An 18645-nucleotide genomic window follows, 5' to 3' on the forward strand; every position below is an offset into this window, starting at 1 on the left:
CTAGCAAATTTCGTGAATTGACGCGTCGTAGTGCGCGTCTGGCGCCCAACTATTATTCGCGATAGCGTGGCTGAGATTCGAGCGCGACGAGCAGTATTCTTCGGACATTGCTCCCTCTTACTATCACTTGTTTCGATCAATGACATACGGCCTAGCTGACCAGCTTCCGTTCTTATGAAGAAGTGAAAAATTATATCAATTCGTGGATTCTTTCAAAAGATAACCAGTTTTTTTGACGCGGGATTCATATGCTGCCAGAAAGATGGGAGAAAATAGTGGCCAACGATGGATAATACTTTGAATTGTAAATGTATAACCAGTTTTTCACAATAAAGTCTCGAATTTCGAAAAAAAAGGCGAAAGCAAAGTTGTACACCTAATAGTTACCGTCATTTAGACTGAAAACAAATAGGAAAACATAAGGAAGGCGTACATGGCTGTGAAGAACCACAACTCCAGGTTTGGGAATACTCCAAAGACCTGTTCATTTTATGACAAGTTGGACGAAATATTTTGCAAATCATCAAATGTCACACCTGTTGCTCTTGCCTCCTCAAGAACAAAAAGAATCCTTACAACAGGAAATGATGATAATAATAGTGATGATACCTCTGAAGAAGTAGACAGTAATTCTGATAATACAGAAAAAGTATAAAAGCAGAGAAGAGCAAATTAAATAGAGAATTAGAAGCTTGATCCAAGACTCTTTGTGACGATGCGAATAAAAGAAAATCAACAAGGGAAAGACGACATAAAGCAATGATCGATGTACAAAATAGAGAAATTGCAGCGTTCACTGATGTTATGAATAAATTTATAGAAAGGTTATAAATCGTTTGCATTTCTTACTTATGAGCAAGTTGGGGATGTGTGCTGGAGATATGTTCTGATATGTGCTCTCTATTAATTATTTAATTTACTGAATCAGATGTAAATGCATCTACTGTTACCATTCATAAGCAACATGAGTGGATATTTTCGTAAAGAAACACAATAAATAACATTTTGATAAATAAAAAAATTTGTACTTATTACATTATTAAAAAAGAACATATATCAGAACATATTTCCAGCACATCGATAAATTGCTCACAAGCAAGTAATATAATTATGACTGTGGTTTACTAAAAATGCCAATTTTTTTACTTTTTTATTATTTTATTTCTACATTTTATTATATTTACCATTTTGTATCTGATTATAATTATCCAAAAATTTTTTTTAACTGCATTGTTTTGTTTGTACAAAATGTAATGTAAGTAATGTAAGATACAAAAAACATTATCAAATTTATTTAGTATTAAAGTTGTCTTTTTGTTATCAGTGTTGCCAATTTAGCTATTTTGTAGCTAGATCTAGCTTTTTTTTCATCTAGCTTGCTAAAAATGAATTTTGCTATTAGCCATTTTTCTAACTTTTTTCTTATAAAGTTAAGGAGAGGAAAAATATGTAAATGTTCTCTTTCTTATACGCATGCGTGCGAACGAAAACGCGAAAGCACAGGTTTGTCCATAATAGAATTATAAGTCATAAGAAATTACCAATCATATTTAATTATTCTTCTTTAAATTCAAATGTGATTGGTTAATATCTTACGACTTACAACTTCATAAAGTCTCTACTCTCTAGTATGATTAATTTGTATTATGTAATAAAAATACACGGTATATATTAAAAATTAAATAAGTACATTTATTAGTACAGATCTAAAAAGCTTGAAAAAAAGTTCACTTTCCTCATTTTTATCCCTTTAAAAATATTGTTAATTTAATAACAGACTTATAATAATAGACTTTAGATTAAATTTCAATTATTATCTATAGCTATATTATCTTTTCCTTGCCGTTAATTTAGCTATTATCTAACTTTTTTCAAGATACTGATTAGCTACCCAGAGAACATTATGACGTCTTAAAGACGTCTAAAAGACGTCTTATATTTCTATAAGACGTCTTATAAAACTATCAAAAAGACGTCTTTTAGACGTTTTTAAGACGTCTTATGACCCGATTTAAGACGTTTTTAAGAGGTCTAAAAGACGTCTAATTTTTTTTATTTATGACGCTTTATAGACGTTTTATTTTTGTCAAATTTATGACGTTTTATCTTATATAAAAATTATTTTAGGCATCTCTGGCGAAAAAATTTCTACGAAATTCTAAAAAACTACAAAAATTTACAAAAGTGTTCCAATTCTAGCATTTTTTGTACAGAAAAATGCTAAATTTGAAACAGACTTTTGTAAATTTTTGTAGTTCTTTAGAATTTTGTAGAAAATTTTTCCGCCAGGGATTCCAAAAGCTATGTTTTATTATTTTTTATTTTTTATTATTTTAAATAAAATACTTTATACTTATATTTTATTATTTTTATTTTATTATTTAAAAAAATTTTTTATGAATAAACAATTTTATATTATATATTTCAATTTTATTTCATGTTTTCGTGATTAGAAATTACAGAATTTTACAGAGATACTGGATTCAGTCACATTTTACAGCAACTTAAGCGCAACACTATAATTATCGTCTGGTTTATTAATTGTCAAACTGTTGTCAGAAACGTTGTCAAAAAGGTTAATTATTTCCAATAACAGTCTACACACGTGATACGTACCCAGGTAGCAAGCCCACGTCATTTTGACGTCCCAAAATGGTCATATCTGGTCATATGTCGTCAAAATGACCATTTTTTTACATGACCTAAAATTGACGTCATGATGACGTCGTTTCAAAGTCATATTTCAGTCATGATCTGACGATTATTTTCCCAGACAGCACACATCCAAAATCGGGACATAAAGACGTCATTAAGACATATTTTAGACACGGTCTAAAGCGGTTATACAATGAGATTTAAGGCGTAAAGCATAAGCATATTATATAAGCATATTATATTCAACTTTAAGAGAACTTTTTTAAGAAAACATTTAGATATCTTGGAAATAATTTCAAAATGGTCAAATTAACCATGCATTTAAACGCTTCAAAGCTTAGTGCTAAATAGATCGCAATTTCCATCAAATTATAAAGGTTATAGAAAAAGTTAAATTTAACAATGAAATTAATAAGTAAATAAGTTAATGCTATTTATTTTTAATATGTTTTGCAAAATTTAATTGCTTTTATAAAAAATAATATAATTGCGACAGTTTATAACATATAGGTATATGTAGACAATAACAAGTACCCATATCGATGATTCAAACTGGCGTAGCAGATAGAGTACAAGGTTTGTAATTCTAAGGTCCCGGGTTCAAAACCTACCAGCGGCAAGTAAGAATAAAATAAAATAATATAATTTAAATTTAATTAATTAATAAATATTTGTCCCAAATTTAGTACGTACTGTTGATAAGAATAATAAAAAAAAATGAAATTTTTATTTTATTTTTTAATCTCTAGTTGCATTTTAAAGATATCCGATTTAAGAAATCTTTTAGATATTAGTTTCATGATATCTTTCTGTTCTCAAAAAACGACGCATTGGTTAACATTCTGACATTATATGTTATCTTTTAGAAGTCTCTTTATGTTATCATTTTCAGAAACAGGATATCTTCCCGGGAAAAAATAATCCATATCTGTTTATGTAAAAACAGATAAAGTTATATACAGTTATACATGGTTTTATATGGTATTATGTATGGTTATATACGGTCATATATGGTATTATATACAATTATATATAATTATATAAATATATTTATATTATTATTTACAATTTTATCAAATCATGCATGAGATTAACCGCACGCTTCTAGTTTTGTATATGCTTAGATATAGTGTCTATCTCTGATCATTTCTGATTATAAAAAATTGTATTAAACACTTTATTTTATTTTTTATAATCAGAAGTGGTCAGATATGGATACCATATCTAAACATATACAAAATCAAAACAAGCGTTTGTTTCGTGTATGCTCTGAAATCATATATGATACACATGTAATTAATATATATGACTAAATATATATAATTCCACCTATTTTTATATAGTCAAATATAAATTTCTTTTAATGGTAAGTAGAATAAAAATTTATTTGTTTTCTTAAAATTACCTTGAAGTATTTAATTAATTATGCAGTATTTAAAAACAACACTCATTTTTATATTATTATTATTAGTGTAGAATTAGCTAACAATTAGTGATTATATTTAAAATTGTATTTAATATATGATATCGGGACTAGAGAAGAGATTACAGATAATAAATGTAATAAAGAAATAAAACTTTATTATGCTTTATGATAAGTGCAGGCTTACATACATCACGCAAAAATTATCATGTATAAATATATACAATAAAACATTGCATAATATTATTACGTATTGTTACAGATTTGCACGCTTATTATATTATAAATGCAAATCACATAATATAAATTATGTAGCTTAACACATAAAACAGAATAATTGACACTCCAAAATTCTTATACCAGGATCAAATGAGAGTACCAAATACAAAAGATAAATTGCCTATCAAGAGTAAAGTTACAACATATTTTTCCTCAATGATTCAGAAATTATACAAATGTAATCATTGATTTGTAGAACTTTGCTTACATGACGTAAATCTGTGGTACGCAATATTAATGGTGAACCTTCATCTTTTATGGGAATAATATGATTAAGTTTGTCACGAGTTTCTTTGTGGAACAAAATTTTAGCATGATTTATTGAGTATGGATCAATGATACAAAAAATAGTTGTTAAGTGATTGGCAAAATATCGAATAGATCCGTAAAGAACTGAATTATCCGGCATTATACACTTTATTATGTAGATCGCTGTTTTAATTGATTTATAGTATTGTGACGTAAATATTTCACCTTTAATACGAGCTCTCGAATAAACTGTTACATTGTCTGCTAATATACCTTTACTTGCTAGGAGGTTTCTTTCTTCTGCTGTAAACGTGACATTTACACTTTTCCCTAAAGCTTTATCCTCAAAAATCTTGAATGAATCATGTATGTCGATTCTATTTTGTAGAACTTGTATTCCCTGAGAAATCTTAATATTAGTAGTTAATTCTTTACCAACATGTTTTGATCCATGAACCATTCCAGACAGAGTTCCTATAAAATTTTCAAAGTGAAAAGCACTATTAGCAGACAACGGGCTCCACCGTCTGGTACTTAAACCTAGATGAAGCATTTGATGAATGTTGTATGTAAGTTCTCGTTCACCATAAAGGTTCTGAAACTGTTCAACAAATTTTTGAAGCAAATATTCTGCTTTTTCTAAATCAGGATGAATACAAATCCTATTTTGTAACAATATATGAATTGCAATGACAAAAAGAATCCAATGTTGTACATATTTTAAAGGCAAAAATGGTTTTATAGCGAAAATGGAATAAAATAAAGCCCAATAGAAGTATTCATAACCTTTCCAAAATTTGCTCAAAGATAAACGTCGTGGAAGACGATTCAATGTATCTGGAGGTTTTATTTGCATAAGGAATATATCGATGTCTGTAAGGTAAACTTTAATATTCCAGTCACCAGGTTTCTCTAATCACAAAGTAATCATTTGCTTCACTACTACTAAAGCAACAGAATGCAAAATTTCTGGAATCAGTAATGTACCGAGATCAGCACCAGGTAATATCTGTGCAATCGTTCTACCTTTCACACCTTTCACAACACAATGAGATTCTTCAGCCAAATTAGCATATTGTATCATTCTTTCATGTGTTCGCAAATGGCATTCATTATGTTGATATTTGTATACTCTTATATGTCACAGTCCTTCTTCTGTTTGACAAGTTTTTATTTCGCAAATGTTACAGCCATACGTTCCATTAAAATTATGAATATTTTGTATCATCGCCCTTGCAGGAGCATCAGCCACCACTAAAGGAGCTGTGACTTTACTTCGTAATATTAATTTTGTTCGGGGATGAGTCCATGTAAATCCACCATTGTGAAAGGAATCTCTCAGCCGCATACATACAGGTATCAAATAGGTATTCATTTCTGGTTTTACATCAGCATACCATACTGAAACGCACAGCATAAACATACGACGAAGTTTGATTGGTACTTCTGCAATAATAAAACTGACTGGCCATAAACTACTTTTTTAACTTTTCTTCAAACATGCACCATCAGTACTCAATATCAGTGTTAGATCATATTTTCTTCGTCTAGAGTTAACTCGTTTATACTCTGAACCATCTGTTATATCGGTAATGATGTTACTATCCCTATATTGCAATATCTCTGTTGTATCCAAAACTTCCGCCAAATTTCTTTGCTCGAACATATATCGAAGTTGTTCTATTATGTCCAACTCGTAAAATGGAATAAATTGTTCATGATTGTTACAAGCAGGACATAGAATTGGTTCAATCCCACAATAGTATTGGCAGTTATGACAACAAAAATGTTCCATAATTTTACAAGAAGGTACAAAAGCTAATACATATTGAAACAATTTATAGACTGTTGACGGTATTCTGTTAGGCTGTAGTAGTATTTTTTTTATAATCTGTAATTCATCTACAAGACATGCATTCGTTTTCTGATGTTTTACATAACAACATAACAAGTGACATCCATCTGAATCCACCGTTATGTTGCTGTTCTGAAATAACTTTTCTGATACTATGTCAGCACATAAATTATTCATCATTTGAATTTCATTTCTATAGTTTTCTTCTGGCAATACTTCGATTGGATTATTGTCTAACATTTCTGTGTTGAGATTATCATTCACACATACAGTCAAAGAATGTACAGCATGTGCAGCTGACACAAAAGATGTGTTCACATCATCGTTATTGTGCGAAAAAGAAGACGAAATTAAATTTGTTTCTGGTAAAAAAATGCTGACATTATCTGAATGAGAAATTGAAACATCACAAACGTTTAGTTTCTCCACAGTCTTTATTACATTTAAAGCACCATGTTCGGCCCATCGATAAACTGTCCTATAAGAAGCCTGTAAAAATAAACATAAAATATTAAAAAATGTATTTTTGATTAACAATTGTAAGATATCAAACATAACATCTATGAAAAGAACATGTACAGATTTGTTACGCTTACATTTTTTGGCAATGGTACATCTTGTACAGAAAGTTTGCGTTTCTTGGTCCACGGTACTAAATCTTCTTGTGATGAATCAGTTACAGATGCTTGACAATCCATGATCTGCAATAAATGTGACATGCTGTTTTATAACGATCACTTGGAGATTAAACTGCCCTATTATAAATAATATATGCAAAAATGTAATAAAAAAAGAAAAACATACATAAAAAAAGACACTCCAAGCGCCTCCAAGTAGTTATTCTTTCCGTGAGTTATTGTCTGTCACCCAATGTCTTATTTTGTATTATTTTATATAGCATACAGTATCAAATTGACATTCTTCATCACGATTTGTATAGAGTGGCATTAACTTAGACACAGTTCAATTGGACACGTCGCAAATGGACACGAAATTTTGGACACAGTTCTGAACGGTGTCCAATTGAACTGTATCCAAGTGAACCGCTCCCTCTGTATACAATACCTTCATAGTATTTAACAGACATAACATATTTTTTGGACACCCTGGTAGATACAGTGGTCAAGCATGAATAAAATACTGGGTCCATAATATTCACAACTAAAAGAAAATATAATTAGATAATTATATATGAAATTACAAATATAGTTGCATAGTTTTGAAAAAGGCACATACTCCGTTACGAAACAAATGCCATGTTAAATGCTAACATGTCAATGACACTCCTTCTCCAAGCCCTTTTATCTTCTTTTTTACGTAATACGATGGAATTATGCGTTAATGGATGATCCGGATTCCAGTAAGGCTATTAATTTCAAAATCGTGCCAGAATAAAGAAAAATGCTATGCCGGCATTGTTAATCAGCACGTCGAGACCATTATACGTGTTCTGCAAGTAATCCCGGAACGTCGTGAAACTAAACAAACAGAAAAGAACAATAAGATAACAATTCGATCGACTGTTGGCTAGACTTGCGCATTTTAAACATACCACACAAAACGGATTTGCCATTAACCTCTCGCACATCACGGTATCACAACATTTCCGCGGAACCATAAAACTTAAGGTGCCTTTTCACGCTGACGCTTGACGCTCATTTTCAGCGTCAAAAGACATCACGTGACTAAAAATTACAAATGGGTATCTTTATTTTTAGTCACGTGATGTCTTTTGACGCTGAAAATGAGCGTCAAGCGTCAGCCTGAAAAGGCACCTTTATATTCTCTGCATTCAGTGATCGAGAACGTGATACTCGTTAATTATTTCCCAAAAGTGTATTATGTTTTTATTACATTGCGAAAAGGACGATTCATTGCTCATATGCAACGAATCGGATGTGATTTGTGAAAATAACGTTGGAAAAGGAGACACAGTGCAGTTTGTATATAATGAAAAGATATATCTTGGTACAGTAATTGAGCACTCTGGTAAGTAAAAATAATAGATGCAGAAAAAAGGTATTACACTTTAGACTACTAAAAAATCTTTCTTTTTTAATGACTGTTGCTCGCTCCCTCCCCCCTCTCTCCCCCCTCCCTCCCTCTCTCTCGTTCTCTCTCTCTCTCTCTCTCTCCCCCCCTCCCTCCCTTTCTCTCGTTCTCTCTCTCTCTCTCTCTCTCTCTCTCTCTCTCTCTCTCTCCCCCTCTCTCTCTCTCCCTCCCTTCCTCTCTCTCTCTCTTTATCGTTTGTTTGCTTGTTCGCTGTCTTGTGTCTAATACTAAATATTTAAATGGCACACTAATAAAATGATTATGTGTGAAAAAGCATAAAAAACGTGATTAAAATATATTTTTTAATAGTGCCATCAATAATATATAAATGCATGTCTTTGAAAGACTCCGTCTGTGATGGAGATTAACTTTATCTCGGTTTAACTTACTGTTTATCTTTTTCTAATTTTTGAAACTAAAATGACATGACAAGTCAATTATTAAACTGAGATTAAAGTTAATCTACGCTGGTAGGAACGGGCCTAAATAAATTTATTAAATACAATTGTTTCTTCTCAAGTAGCAAAGATGATCTGTAAAAACATATTAAAAACATCCACGACTCGTTTCTACCAACGTGGATTAACTTTAATTTCGGTTTAACTTACTTAATTGTCATCTTATTCTAGTTCCAAAAATTAGAAAAAGATAAAGAATAAATTAAACCAAGCTTATAATAGTTAATCTCCGTTGGTAGAAACGGGCCCAAGAGATATTTATAAATTTTAAAAATACTTTATGATATTTTAAATCCCAGATTGCAATCCGGATGCAGGAATTTTGAAGATATTTTGCTATCTGGGATACATCTCTTGGAAATAGCTGTTTGAGTTGTTTTATTTCTATAATTTATTTCTATACTTTGTTATGTGCAATGACAGAAAGAAAATAATTTCAGAAAATGAGAAGGAATTGGAAACACATCTTACAAAACTGCGTTCTGAAAAACAAAAGCAAACAGGACAATCTCAGTCTATTGTAGAAGGAAGACGACATTCAATTCAAAATAAAAAATACAAAGATTGTATCTTGCCATCCGATAAGAGGAAGAAAAAAATTACAAAAAAAATGCACCCAAAGAAAAAGGTATATTTATTATTTAGATCTAATATAATTAGTGTGTGTATATATATATATATATATATATATATACACATATATACATACATATATATATATATATATGTATATACTTATGGAAAAATTAATTTTTTTTTATTGCACTATATCAGTATGACAAGTGTTTCTGAATATATATTTCTATTTTAGATAAAAAAATCTAAACACGAAATCCATACAAAACAAACTCAACTGCACCAAATAATGAATAATGTGGATTTACTTGAATGTTCATCAATCTCGTTCAGTGATTCAGAGACACTCTCTCCCCAAAAGCAAGAGGTACAGATCTATCAAACAAGTTTATTGTTGTTGCTTTATGATTGTTTTATATTTCATTTTTAGGACAAGATACAAGCAGTACAAAACACGAGTCAATCTACACTACTTGAACATGTAAAGCCACATGAACATTACATAGATTCAGAGAACAATAATGTGTTTTCTAAAACATGTAACGATACTTCATCGGTAAAGAATGAATTGTCACTTGAAGACGCTATAAGGACAATTTCAACACTCAAGGCAAAAATATGTGAACTTGAGCGTAAACAACCAGGTAAAGTAGCATTTTTATTAGTGGTATATTTTTTTCTTTACCCTTTTATATAATTTTTGTTTTTCAATATCATTATAATAAATTCTATCTATTTTGTATTTCCAGATGTTGGTTCATCAAGTTCAAATAATGTTATAATTACTCCTGCAAATGTGTTTCATAAAAGATCAAGTACAGTATCTGATAAGGAAAATATAAATAGGAATCTTTCGCCGTATAAAGTGCCATGTAAAACTATTATATTTATTCATATTTGTTTTCCTTCTTATGCTCCTTTTAAAATTACTACATTTTGTATGTATAGTACATTTTGCATATGTAGATGCTGTTCCATCCACGAGTAAATATGAACATGTGAGTAGTCCAAGACTATCGTCAAAGCCAATGAAAGAATTACATTTAGAAAAAGGAAGTATGTATCATGGGAAGAATTATTGTGTTTCGCAACATTTAGCATCACGTAATAAAATAATTTCACGTAAGTAATTATACTACTTCCTTTCCCTTTTCTCTTCAGCTTTTTTTGACATTGACAATGTATATACTATTTTGTACTTGTGAACACAGTTCCCTGTAGTTCTCATGAAAGTGCTACTTCTTCAACACTATCTAGGACAAGCTCAAGTGTATCTTTAAAGTCGGACCTGTTTTCGAAAACTAATACGCCGTGTCAAACATCACCTTCTGCAACAGGTCAGTAATAACATAATAATGTTGTTACTGAAAGATTTTTGTAAAAAATATTGTAAAACATTTTGTATTTTATAGATGATATGTTGAGCTCTGATGACAATAGCATAAGTAGTAATACTGATCGATGCGATTCACCCATAAATCAAGAAACAAATAATGAAACAAATGGTATTATTTACTTTCATATTATAAGAAATACTATCTTGGGAGCTAATTATGCTAATTGCAATCGGATACAAACCAATGAAATTGAATGGTTTGTTTGGATTAAACGATTAATTTTATTGGCTGTGTCCAATTTATTCTGTGTGCACCTAAAACTCTTTTCTTTTTTCTTTAATTTAATATTTTTTTATATCTTGTTTTTTGTTCTATGGAATGCTTATTTTATATTATATTAAAGTTCGTAATAATGAGGAAAAAGAAAACCTGCAAGAGAAAATTATATATGAGGCGCGACAAGAACATCAATTATATGGAAAGGATTGGCCTGATGAAACGGTATATTTATTTAACGGATCATTTATTATAGTCGCACTACATTGCAGTTTCATACAGAGGAAAAACACCATTACGAGATAGGATCTTAATATGAGCTTAGATAGCAAGGTTTCTGCTTAACTAATAGATGTAATTTTTTGATTCCGCAATAAATTTATTGTTCTTTGAAAGAGCATCTCATATTAAGATTTTATCTTATAATAGGTGTCTTCCTTTATAAAGATTTTGGAATTAGCTCTTTGTGCGTTTAAACGTTTGCTATATTATATATAGTAATCTTTATAGAAAATTTTTTCTGGTTGTAATAAAGTGGCCAGTAAAAAATTACTGTTGCTTAGTAGTCTTATTACTTAACGTACGAACAATGAAATTACTGAGCACAATAAATTATCAGTTGCCAATTTATCACAGAAAATAATTTCATATAAGGGTAATGTATAGCAAACAAATACGTGTTATACAACACATGTAAAATAAGAAACTAAATTAATAACTTAATTTCCAGATGATTTTGCTCCGTGATGGAATATTCTGTCGTCAGTCGGTACTTTTGGCAGCTCTTGGACATGCTTGTAAAGCGTCACATATCGTAAGACGTCTTGTACAAGGAGTGTTCAAAATTGAGACTATTATGAATGCAACAGTTACAGGACAGGCACCTCGCGCCACTGCCCGGGATAAGTCTATGCAAACTGTTCCATTAGATGGCAAGGCCAAAATGGCCATAATAAATGAGCATTTTTACTAATAGTTATATTTCGTAGGATAAATTTATAGACAAGTATCAATTATTAAAAAATGTCACTACTTTCAGAATATTCTCAACGTGTAGCAGAAGTCAGACGTTGGGACAAACAATCCACAAGGATGCTTCTTCATGTTATGACACAGCGTTTAGTTGAATTAAAGAAAGAATATAAAAAGTAATAAAAGTTTGTAATACCAAAGTTAAAGTAACTGTTCTTTCAAAATAATTCTTGGATATTACATTTACTTTTCTATTCTTCTTAATAGCTAGTAATACATACACAAAAATGGTATACTGATATACCATATTACTTTAATTTTAATATGAAAACATTATATTACAATATAATACTTTTTTTCCTTTTTAATTGTTTAGAAAGTACAGTCACTTTAATTTTTATATAAAAACATTATTATATTATAATTTCTTTTGAAAGTACAGTTACTTTAATTTTAATATAAAAACATAATACTTTTTTTCTTCTTTGTTTTGATTTACTGTTTCAAAAAAATTTTTTTAAATATTTTAATGCATGTGCAATTTTATAGATAAGACATACTACAGTATTGTATAGTAGAATAAACTGTAATTATTTAAAATATATTGTAATTAAAATATTAAAGTACATTGTACGAAATTCATGTACTGTGACTATACTACTTTGAAAATATGCAAAACTTTGTATGTGTAGTATTTTCTCTCATATTATGTTTTTGTGTACAGCTTTCCATAATTTGTAGTTCACGTTCAACATACATGTCTGATTAATTTTTTATTAAAATATAAAAAATAAATTTTATTAAAAAATAGCATAATTATATCGCAAATTATGGAATATCATACAAAATATTATAATCATAATTTGAGAGTAAAGGCTACATGGATTGATATTTTCTGAATAATGCGTACTGCATAACTAATAATTATATAAAGACATAATTTTGTTGTGCTCCTGTTAGAGTACGGTCACATGGCGTTCGAAATGATAGAATGGAAAAGCAAATAGTAGGTGTTAACCAATCAAAAAATCATAAAACAACGGAATGGAATTGTTCTGATTAGTTGATTCTTACCATTTGTTTTTTCCATTCCATTATATTTTGAACTCTGTAACTGCATCCCTAATGCTGTAATAGAATTACGCCTCTGATTGGTTAAACAATACGCATTATACAGAAAATATCAGTCCATATAGCTTTATAGCGTTTTTCATTGGGAGAACTAGTGCGCACTGAGTGCGCACTTGCCGCAGGAAACGTGTTTTACGCTATATGGATGCGTTCTTAAATTCGCAACGGATGCACCAGATACACCAGAATGTCATTCCATCTTTGTTACTTACGGAAAGTTGAACAAAGATAGAATGACACTCCAGTGCATCCGTTGCGAATTTAAAAACGCACTCTATGAGTGAAACACGTTGCCTGCGGCGAGTGCGCACTCAGTGCGCACTATTTCTTCCAGTGAAAAACGCTATTAAATATTGTGCACAAATTTCCTGAAAACCTATATATTTATCTAATCATATCTAAGTATATATGATCCCAGCAAACACCAAATATAAATGCAATATAACGTGAGAGTAACATGTAATATAACAGACGTTACACTCTATTTATATTATAGTTACGAAACTTTACTACATATATGTGATGTAACAAAATTATGAAGCTATAATATTACTTCGTTATTTGTATGTTACAATAACCGGACAGTGATGTAACCACAATGTTGCGTGGTTACACAACAATTGTTTCACTTATGTTATATAAATATTATAAAATTTGAATCTTGTGAGACTCTAACCTCAATCGCACAACGTACATCTCGTGCATTAGGCGCGCTTTCCCCTAGTGGATGCTATAATGACGAAAGAGAGATGTTGTTTTCTTGCAACTTTAATCAGGTAATCCTTTATGTTTTTTAAGTCAACATTTATTAAAGATTATATAAAAAGGTGTAGAAAATGTTGCTGCATTTAATTAACATATATTAATTTTCTTATATATAATATACATCATAGATAACTTATTATAATCTTTCCTACATGTTTTGTAGGTTATGTTTAGTCAGCAACAACAATATAGATTTATAAGTTATAACCGCCTTTATATATTTTTTATTTTTAATATTACATGTTAATTCGATGCAACATGTATTGTGGAATTGACGGTACATTGATAATTATACAATTTAGATCCATCATACAATTTCGATAAAATTGTATACGCTGCTTATTCGATGCATTTTTGCACAAAATGAACAAAAAAGTATGGCAGATAAAAGTTCTACTCTATCTTGCGAAGCAATAAATTTATCGTTAAAGTTAAAACTAACAGATATGTATATTATCAAATCTATTATTGACAAAATGTATAGCGATATGTTTCTTGTTTTGATCTGCACAACTACATATTTTTATATTTAAATAATGTATTTCTTAAGTAAATTTAAAGATAATTTATTATTCGGGCTGCTAGTTTTACATACATTTCTGCAAAAGTCACATAGCATATGTGTAAATCATACAATATATAAAGGCAGTTATAAACTTATAAATATAATTTATAAAGACGTATCATATTAAAACTAATTTTATATTACAGGATTCTGCCAATTATTCTTACATCATTCGGACAACTGTTCTTCTTAAAATTTAAAAGAACGCAAAGAATAACTGAAGTTTATAAAAGTTGAAGAAATTTTCACAAGGATTAGAACAGGTAAGAATAAATTATAGCCATTATATGTTTTTAGAATAAAACCCAGCAAATTAGAGATAGGAATAATCAAATGTTCCTTCTCAAGTTCCACTTTTGTGCACATTTCCAGAATAATCATACGCACATTCACTGGTCATTCTTAAATTATTCTATAAATAAAAATATCTTATTTTGTCTTTCGTCTCATATATGCCTATTTTGTAGTCTTTCGTCTTATATATGCCTCAATTTACAAACAATTAAGTTAGAGAATCAAAAATATAAATAAAAATTCTGAATGTGATCATTGTGAATGTATGAAAAGAATTGTATTAATTAGAATAAATTATTTTGGGAACAACAGAGTATTTAAATACTTACTTTTTAGTTTTTAATGTAATTAAGAGCTTTATCAATATAATTCTGAGGCGTATATCTGGCTGACACAAAATGCATAACAGTTACTAAATGACTAAGACCTACAGATAATCTTTGACATTCATAAACATATTTCCTATATTACAGCCTGCGACCACATCATCGGCAGGTTAGTTGAGTGACATTAGTCTGTATACTTTGTTGTAATTGTTTCAGATCAGATTTCGCTTTTTATTTATTTCAGTAATTTAAAAAAGATGGTTGTACGATACCTTTAAGAGTCACATAGTTGCAATACAATATTAAAATAAAATTATAACATTTGTCATTATTCTCTTACCTAGCCTGCCATAAGATAATGACATACTTGAAGAACTAGGAGGTACACCTTTGGATAATCCTTTTGATATGAATTGCTCTGCCAATTCTTTATATAATGGTTCGCTAAGCTTAAACAGAGACAAACTTCGGTGAATTTTTTATCAATAGCATACACCAGCTTACAAGAAAGAGAATTTTGGTGTAACAGCCAACAATTTTTTAATAATGTATTAATAAAATTTCTTACTGCTTCTCTTTAAAATTTGAATAATAAATATGATAATAATGATAATCTCATCAAATTGCTTGTTCTTTATTAAATCTTTTGCGAAGGTTTTCTCGAAACAAGTTAGATTGTAATATAGATATTTTCTCACACAAAAAAATAAACTGTTCACTTCATCCTATAACTTTTTTGGTAAAATTATGTTATTTGATACCTTCAAGGTCCACATATTCTGTTCGGCACACTGTAAATTCCAAGCTGTGAGGTTAATCTCTCTTTTATATCTTTCTTTCCTTACTCGTCTATTCTTTCTTCTACTTTACGCTCAAATAAAGTGTTTCTTCCTTTCTTGCTTTTAATATAACTAAAAATAAAACATAACACAAAGTATTAATCTTATCTCAGAATACTTACTCCATACAAAAAAATAAAAATTTTGTGAGACTTATCTGATTATACAACCCATTGTGTTAGACTAAACTTCAAATTAAGCACAGTCGTATTTTCCTTCACGATGTAAAATATGCAAATTATGCATAAAACTAAAAACTGACTCGCTGCTAACCTCGCGCACGTCATCATGTTGCGGCGTTGCGTCGATTACGCGTGCACCAGCGTGCAAAATAGCGAGATGCATACATGCGCATGACGGTTTATTCGTACCAATCCTCGAATATTCTGAATACGTATTTAATGTTCTATATATGAATTAGTGTATTGGTGAGCGTTATATAATATTATTTATTATTTTCTTTTTACAGAAAACTGAACTCAAATGGAAGCGCTTGCACTCATGTCACTATCATGTCCTGACAATTTCGGATTTTATAAAACTATAGGAGACGTGATTGACGTTGAGATTGTGATTGACAGCTGGAGCAAAGCTATAATTTAGTTCAACATTACGTGAAGTTTATTTAATGTTTTTCTCTTATTTTCCCTCGTTTTTTATGTTTTTAAAAATTATTTTTAAAATATATTTACTAATAATCATAAAGTATAATATGTATACATTTGTTTAGATATAAGTTTATTTTGTTGATAAATATATGTGTTAAATATATTAAGAAGTTTATTGAAAAGACTATTTTTAATGTTATCTTTTTCCTTTATAATTATATCTATCCTTTATAATTTTAGAACTTACAATTTTCAGGAAGTCAAGTTCTTAAATTAATTTTACATAAAACAACGAAATTGCATTCAAAAGTATTTTTTGTTTTATGTAAACTTAATTTAAGTACTTAACCTCCTGGGAATTATGTGCTAAAATATATACATGTACATATATAACAACACTGTAATTATTTTTTATAACAGCAATATAATAGTTTATATTGCCATTACAAAACATCTCGGTTATAGTTATATAACAGTTCAGTTCTACGCTATATTTATGTTATGTAACTATAACATCACATGAGTAGGAAATTATAACTAACAGGAATGTTACATGTAACGTTCATGTAATATTACCTGTTACATTCCGTTTTATTGCAGCAATGTAATGGTTATATATTGGTGTTTGCTGGGATAGGAGTGCTGCAATTTCAGATCTGATTATATGTATTCATATATGATAAACTATCGCATACCATATATGATCATATTTGGCAAGATATGATCAGATATTGACAAAATCCATATATGGCCAATTTTATATGGACTTTTTTTTCCCGGGTTTTAGAGATCTTTTTGACAACATATTGTTCACGTCATTCTATGACGTCAAAATACGATACATTTCATGACGTCAGGAATTTGTGACATTCGACCGTTATTTTAACGTCATAAGAGCGTCATTTCGTGACGTCAAGAATAGTCAGTAAATGACCATTTTGGGACGTCAAAATGACGTGAGCTTGCTACCTGGGTACGAGAGTTAAAAAATTGTGTTGTATTAACGTATCCACAATTGGCTGCGTTACACAGCAAACCGGGACAAAATGTCCCAACACACACGCGATACGTGCGAGAGTTCAAAAAATTGATACGGGATAAGCACGTCGATCGACTTGATTGCAGTGATGGGAACTCACGAGATATTCCGCGCGGCAGGCGCGCTCATGCGCATGCGTGAGATGACATATCAGTACTTTTCCAGTGACGGTTATAGGTGCTATATCGGGTGCCTACAAGGGTCCAAACATGCGCACAAGACCCCGCAGTCTCTTTCCCGCGTTCGTGTCCCGCGTTCGTTTTACCGCGAGATAAGTTTAGATTAAGTTATTAGTTTTATATTAAGTGCAAGTGATAACGTAAGTGGTCATTAGTATTGTGATATAAATGTAAGAAGATGGATCTCCAACAACCATCAACAAGTAGTTTGGAGCAAAAGAAAAACAGGCCGAAAACATTTCAACGAGCCTGGTTAGGTTTGGATATTTTTAAAGATTGGTTGACCTCACATGAAGATGATAGAGAAGCTGTCTGTACGGCTTGTAATAAAGTTTTATCATGCGGCAAATTAGATTTAATTAGACATTCAAAAACACAAAGCCACGTAAAAAATATCTCCAAGATACGTAATGTCAACCCATCTGCTGCATTAACTGTACATAATAATACATTTGTAGACCATATTAATAAGTTAAAATAGCTGAAATAAAATTAGCTGCTTTTTACGCGACACATAATATAGCTTTTGAAATAATTGATGACATGGTCCCATTATTAAAAGATACATTAACTGATTCACAAATAGCAAAAGATCTGAAATTGTCACGAAAAAAATGTAGGCAAATAATAGTCAATGTTTTAGGAAAACGCTAAACCGAAAAAACAGTTAATAATTTACTAAATACAAAATTTTCTATTTTAGTGAACGAAAGCACAACTGTCGCAAATGATAAGATGCTTTGTGTCTTAGTTAAATATTTTTCAAT

At 30.1% G+C, this 18645-nt stretch overlaps 2 protein-coding genes and 1 long non-coding RNA gene across 6 annotated transcripts; 2 read left to right on the forward strand and 1 right to left on the reverse strand.

The window, feature by feature from the left end:
- Window positions 1-4216: 4216 nt before the first annotated feature.
- LOC105828613 lies at window positions 4217-7836 on the reverse strand. Of its 2 annotated transcripts, XM_012667072.3 has the most exons (5): window positions 7698-7836; window positions 7527-7622; window positions 7266-7321; window positions 7058-7162; window positions 4217-6950 (listed from the first exon to the last, which is right to left on the reverse strand). In XM_012667072.3, exons 4-5 carry the CDS (start codon window positions 7157-7159, stop codon window positions 6090-6092), a joined length of 963 nt encoding a protein of 320 aa, XP_012522526.1. In that variant the 5' UTR covers window positions 7160-7162; window positions 7266-7321; window positions 7527-7622; window positions 7698-7836; the 3' UTR covers window positions 4217-6089. The 2 variants fall into 2 exon arrangements, with proteins under 2 accessions (XP_012522526.1, XP_028046206.1); XM_028190405.2 differs by lacking the exon at window positions 7266-7321.
- Window positions 7837-7933: 97 nt separating this feature from the next.
- LOC105832315 lies at window positions 7934-12774 on the forward strand. Of its 3 annotated transcripts, XM_036282684.1 has the most exons (11): window positions 7934-8089; window positions 8258-8450; window positions 9412-9599; window positions 9783-9914; window positions 9978-10191; window positions 10297-10419; window positions 10496-10669; window positions 10759-10884; window positions 10960-11052; window positions 11288-11385; window positions 11891-12774. In XM_036282684.1, exons 2-11 carry the CDS (start codon window positions 8303-8305, stop codon window positions 12131-12133), a joined length of 1539 nt encoding a protein of 512 aa, XP_036138577.1. In that variant the 5' UTR covers window positions 7934-8089; window positions 8258-8302; the 3' UTR covers window positions 12134-12774. The 3 variants fall into 3 exon arrangements, with proteins under 3 accessions (XP_036138577.1, XP_036138578.1, XP_036138579.1); XM_036282685.1 differs by lacking the exon at window positions 7934-8089 and having other exon boundaries at window positions 8193-8450; window positions 10514-10669; XM_036282686.1 differs by lacking the exons at window positions 7934-8089; window positions 11288-11385 and having other exon boundaries at window positions 8195-8450; window positions 11891-12000.
- A 1305-nt stretch (window positions 12775-14079) lies between these two features.
- On the forward strand, window positions 14080-16704 carry LOC118644339. The gene is made up of 3 exons (XR_004962143.1): window positions 14080-14856; window positions 15361-15382; window positions 16522-16704. It is a non-coding gene; the product is annotated as an uncharacterized LOC118644339 (long non-coding RNA).
- The last annotated feature ends 1941 nt before the right edge of the window (window positions 16705-18645 follow it).

This window comes from Monomorium pharaonis, chromosome 2 (genome assembly GCF_013373865.1).
Source record: "Monomorium pharaonis isolate MP-MQ-018 chromosome 2, ASM1337386v2, whole genome shotgun sequence".
In the NCBI taxonomy this organism is placed as follows: domain Eukaryota; kingdom Metazoa; phylum Arthropoda; class Insecta; order Hymenoptera; family Formicidae; genus Monomorium; species Monomorium pharaonis.